This window comes from Phaethon lepturus, unplaced genomic scaffold (genome assembly GCF_000687285.1).
Source record: "Phaethon lepturus isolate BGI_N335 unplaced genomic scaffold, ASM68728v1 scaffold31505, whole genome shotgun sequence".
Lineage (NCBI taxonomy): Eukaryota > Metazoa > Chordata > Aves > Phaethontiformes > Phaethontidae > Phaethon > Phaethon lepturus.
The window spans coordinates 4768-9181 of NW_010540339.1; the positions used below are offsets into that span (position 1 = coordinate 4768).

General features: G+C 61.1%; 1 protein-coding gene across 1 annotated transcript in view; it reads right to left on the reverse strand.

The window, feature by feature from the left end:
- PIK3R2 (phosphoinositide-3-kinase, regulatory subunit 2 (beta)) overlaps positions 1-4414 on the reverse strand; it is a 10501-nt gene that overhangs the window by 1300 nt on the left and 4787 nt on the right. Inside the window, exons 4-13 of the mRNA XM_010287415.1 lie at positions 3423-3554; positions 3020-3221; positions 2632-2717; positions 2215-2320; positions 2009-2107; positions 1672-1852; positions 1334-1459; positions 914-1056; positions 523-699; positions 174-245 (exon numbers count right to left, since the gene is read on the reverse strand). Of these exons, the coding sequence (XP_010285717.1) occupies positions 174-245; positions 523-699; positions 914-1056; positions 1334-1459; positions 1672-1852; positions 2009-2107; positions 2215-2320; positions 2632-2717; positions 3020-3221; positions 3423-3554 (1324 nt within the window). The remainder of the gene's footprint in view (positions 1-173; positions 246-522; positions 700-913; positions 1057-1333; positions 1460-1671; positions 1853-2008; positions 2108-2214; positions 2321-2631; positions 2718-3019; positions 3222-3422; positions 3555-4414) is intronic.

Below are 4414 nucleotides of genomic sequence, written 5' to 3' on the forward strand. Positions count from 1 at the left end.
ACACCTCCCCTCCTACTGCCAGCTGCTGTCACCCATTCCAGCAGGGAAGGTGTTCTCAGCTCCCAGGCAGGGAGACGGGACTTGCCCGCAGCCCCGGTGCAGGCAGAACCAGCTGCGCAGCCTGCGCTCCCGCAGCCCCCCACATCCCAAAACACGTGAGCAGGGACACTCACTCCTCCGTCTCGTTCTTGATGCCCAGCCACTCGTTGATTTTCTTCTGCCGGGCACCCTTCTGTGTCAGCCACCTGGAGAAGGAAGGAGAGGCAGAGCTCAGCGCGGGCAGCGTGCCCCAGGCCAGGCACCAGTCGCGAAGCCATCACCAGAGGGCAGCAGCCGTCCCCTTTGAGAGACCACCGTGCCCCGAGGCTCCATGCTGCAGGGCTCGTTCCTGCACCAAGCAGCCCACAAGCCGGTCCGACCAGCCTCAAAGCCCTCAAGGAGCCAGCTGGATCGCTCCCGGGCTGGGCTGGAGGGGCAGCAGGGCTCCACTCCCAGCCCTCTGTGGGGGAAGGTGCTACGTACACCAAATACTGGTCCCGCAGTTTGCGTAGCTGCATGAGGTCTGGCTTGAGGCTGTTCATGCGCTTGTCGATCTCCCGGTTCTCCGAGGCTTGTTTCTTCAGGTCCTGCTCCAGCTTCATCTTGCTGTCGTGGATCTCTGTGATGCGAGACTTCAGCTTCTCCGAGTTCATGAGGATCCTGGGAGAAGGAGGAGGGGTTTAGGCTGTGAGCCAGGGTGGGGGAGGCGGAGGAGGCAGCCTGCCAGCTCCAGCCCACAGCACGCTGCTGGAGAGACAAGGATCGCACATGCCTTGGCTCTGTGCTGGGCCAGGATGATCCTTGCAGCCCCCAGAGCCCTTCCCCAGGCAGGTAACCAACTTCTCCAGTGGTCACCACCACCCCCTGTCCTCACCGTTGCACCTCCTTCTCATTGCCTTCCCGCCGGAAGCGCTCGATGTACTCCTTGCTGCATTTCTCCTGCGTCTGACACTGCTCCTCAAAGATCTTGATTGTTTCATTGAAGGCCTCGATTGCCGTCCTCTTCATCTGCAGCTCCTGAAAAGGGAGGGAAGAGCTGAGGAAGGGGGAGCATTTGGGCAGGTTTCTGCCCATCTGCATCCCTTCTTCACCCCTCCTCAAAGCAGCACTGTCCTTGCTGCAGCCAAAATATCCCCCTCTTCAAAGTTCATTCTCTGGGGAGTCCCCTCAAGTCCAGGAGCAGACAAACAGGGCAGCGGGTGCCCGACCTCTGCTCTCCTCTGTGCGCAGCGGCACGGCTGCCGGTGATCAGGGGATGTAAGGGCAGCCCATGGGGAAGGCAATGCCCACGTACCTGGGAAGTGCGTGTGTACTCCTCATACAGCAGGTCGTACTCCCAGCTCTTGTCCTGGTACTGCTGGTGATAGACCTTCAGCTGCTCCCCGACGGCTTCCACGCTGTCCTCTTTCACCACTTGGTCCTGCCATACGCACAGCCTCAGTCAGGACCTGCTCAGTCAGGTCCCATGAAACCCCACCAGCCCTGCAGGATGCCTGTCACCCCACAAAGCAACATCCCAGCACAGGGGAAGGGGTAGGACTTTGTCAGCTACCAAAGGACCAGTGATGGACCTGCAAATGCCCCTGGTTCAGGCTGTGCTGGCAAGCCACGTCCCTGCGGCACAGGCCTCACCTGCTGGTACTTGGAGATGGGGTAGAGCAGCCTGGTGTCCAGCTTGGCGTTGTACTGGGCGAGTGACTCGTGCCGGTAATGGGTGATGAGCTCCACCACCGAGCCGAAAGTCAGGGGCTCTGAGAAGCCATACTTCCCTTCCCGGTGAAAGATCTTGATCAGCTTGTTATTGCCTCCTTTCCTGTAGTGGGGAGGGGAGAGAAGGCACTTATCACCACCGCAGCACCCTACAACAGCCTGACATCTGGGCTTCCAGGCAGCCGTAAAAGCACAGGGACACGTGCCGACAGCTCCACCCCAGAGCAGCGGAGGCTCTGGGCAAACCCCAGCGTCCTACCTGAGCGTGAGCGTGTACTCTCCCTGGATCTTGCTGGAGGCATCCCGCACCAAGAAAGTACCATCCGGTGTGTCCCGTAGCTTCTCATTCACCTCCTCCCTGTGAGGAACATGATTGTCATGGCCTGTGTGGTGCAGCCAGGGCTCCCCTAGATAACCCGACAGAGAGAGGGCACCCAGGATGTGAGCTGCCAGCCGCCCCCTTACCGGGAAATGTCACCCCAGTACCACTCGGCGTCCTGCAAGGGCACGCTGTTCCCGTTGGCCAGGCTGGCTGCACTAGGCTTTGGCTTAGGTGGTTTTGGAGGCAAGGCTGTAAGAGATGCAGGATTGAAGCAGGGTGAGCCCCAGTCCCAGCTCCCCACCCTTGCACAGGGCAATCCCTCGGAGCGCTGAGTCCCCCTCCCTGCAGTGACCGTCCTGGGAAGCCCCACTCGGCCACCACACTGCCAGGAGCTGCTCCAGGCACATCTACAGCAGCAAATGAGCACCTCGAGCAGGCACCCAGGCAGAGCTGGGCTACAGAAACGCCCTCGGCAGCCTGCTCACGGGGGCAGAGACTCCGCACCCACAAAGCACAGACACCAGCACCTCGGGCCCCAAGGAAAAACGGCATCTCAGTACCTGGAGGCAACTGTTCCAGCTCCAGCTCCTTCGTCTGCAGAAGTATCTCCAGAAACAGCACGGAGAAGTCAGGGCTCAGCTCTGGGCTGCAGGGAGAGAGGAGCCAAGTAAGAACAGCAGTTGTGGGGGAAAACTTGGCACTGCTCCTGTGCCCCCTGGGCAAAGCTGGGGTCAGCTGGTTCATCCCAGCTGCCAGATCCCAGGCTGACAGAAGCAAGGGCTCTGCCCTGGCTTTGAGTCCCACCTCTGTGTGCTGCCAGCAGTTTAATCCCACGTGCAGCGAGGCAGGGGCTGCGCGCAGACCTGCTGTTACAGGCTGGACTCCTCGTCCTGGCAGGCACAGCGGCTGACGCTTGGTACACGGCTGGAAGCCGAGAGCCTCACGTACCTGGCGCCAGGCAGCCGGAGGAGAAGGGGGCCGAAGATTTCTCCCAGGGCCCGAGGGTGGAGGCTGTTGCTCTCAGCCTGCTGCGATACCTTCCCCAGATGCCGGAGCAGGAACTGCAGGGTGAGCGTGTTCTGGAGCGGGACCGCAGGCGACTCCAGGGCCAACAGCAGCTGCTTCCGGCAATTCTCCGGCTGAGGGATCTCTGGGGAGAGAAGACGACACGATGGAAGGGCTGGGACAGCCGGCACCACTCTCCACGCTCTGGCTGCGTCACAGCGTGGGAGCACTGTTGGCAGCAGAGGCCGTGTGCCAGACCCCATAGGGACAGGACTTATTTTAATATCCCAAACATGTCCATCCCGCCCAGCCACCCCTTCAAAGTGCGGCTAGGGGAAGCCCTTACCCTGCAGGATGCGAAGGATGTCTCCATGCACGGACACCGGCACCATGGGAGAGGGCAGGTCCTGTAGGTAGCCTCGCAGCGCCTCGCCCAGGGAGTGCACATCAAAGGGCTCCAGGTCGCCCAGGGTCCATTCTGCCAGGGCACATATTTCCCATGGGTGGCAGGCACATCACTGGGCACCCGCCAGCAGCTCCGGTGCTGCCAGCACCCGTCCCAGAGACCGTCACACATCACCCGGCCAGCTATCACAGTACACGGGCAGCTCAGCACCACAAGGGAGCTCAGGCAGCCCTCAGGCAGCCGAGCAGCCCACACAATGTAGGACACTTAGACATGCCCCCCGCACCCCAGAAATAAGCTGGCCCTGGGAATCCTGGCAGGTGCCCCCCTCAGGAGGAGGGTAGAGGCCATTTTGGATGCCCACACCGTTTTGCCCTGAGCCCTGCCACAGGAATCCTGGGCACGTGAGACTCGTGTGACAATTCTCTTCCCTGCTGCTGGTAGAGACAAGAGCAGACTGACCAGCCACACACTGAACCCCACGGGGGAAACGTCTCCCTCGAACCATGCTGCCCCATGAATGTACGGCACAAGCTGTCGGGACAGCACATAAAGCCTGTCCCGAAAGCAATGCGGCTAGAGCTGACAGCACTGTGTAGTTGGGGTTTGCAAGAACGTCTGCGGAAGGGGACAAGCCAACAAGACCGTCGGGGGAAGGGACAAAGCCAGCACGGTGCTGGATGAGGCCCAAGCCCAGCCAAGAGGCAGACAGCTCCGAAGGCTCCCCGGCAGAGACATCAGCTGCCGGCACAGCGGAGCCAAGGCTCCAGCCACCAAGCTGAGCTGAAGGATCCTCCCCTGCTTATTAGTGGCATGACAGAACCAGAGAAGCCTCTGCCAGCCCATCGGCAGAGCACCCCAAGAACGGGACACCCCGAAGAGGCAGCAGGAGACAAGCGCAGGCATTCACTTGTTGGCCTGTGAGTCTCCGA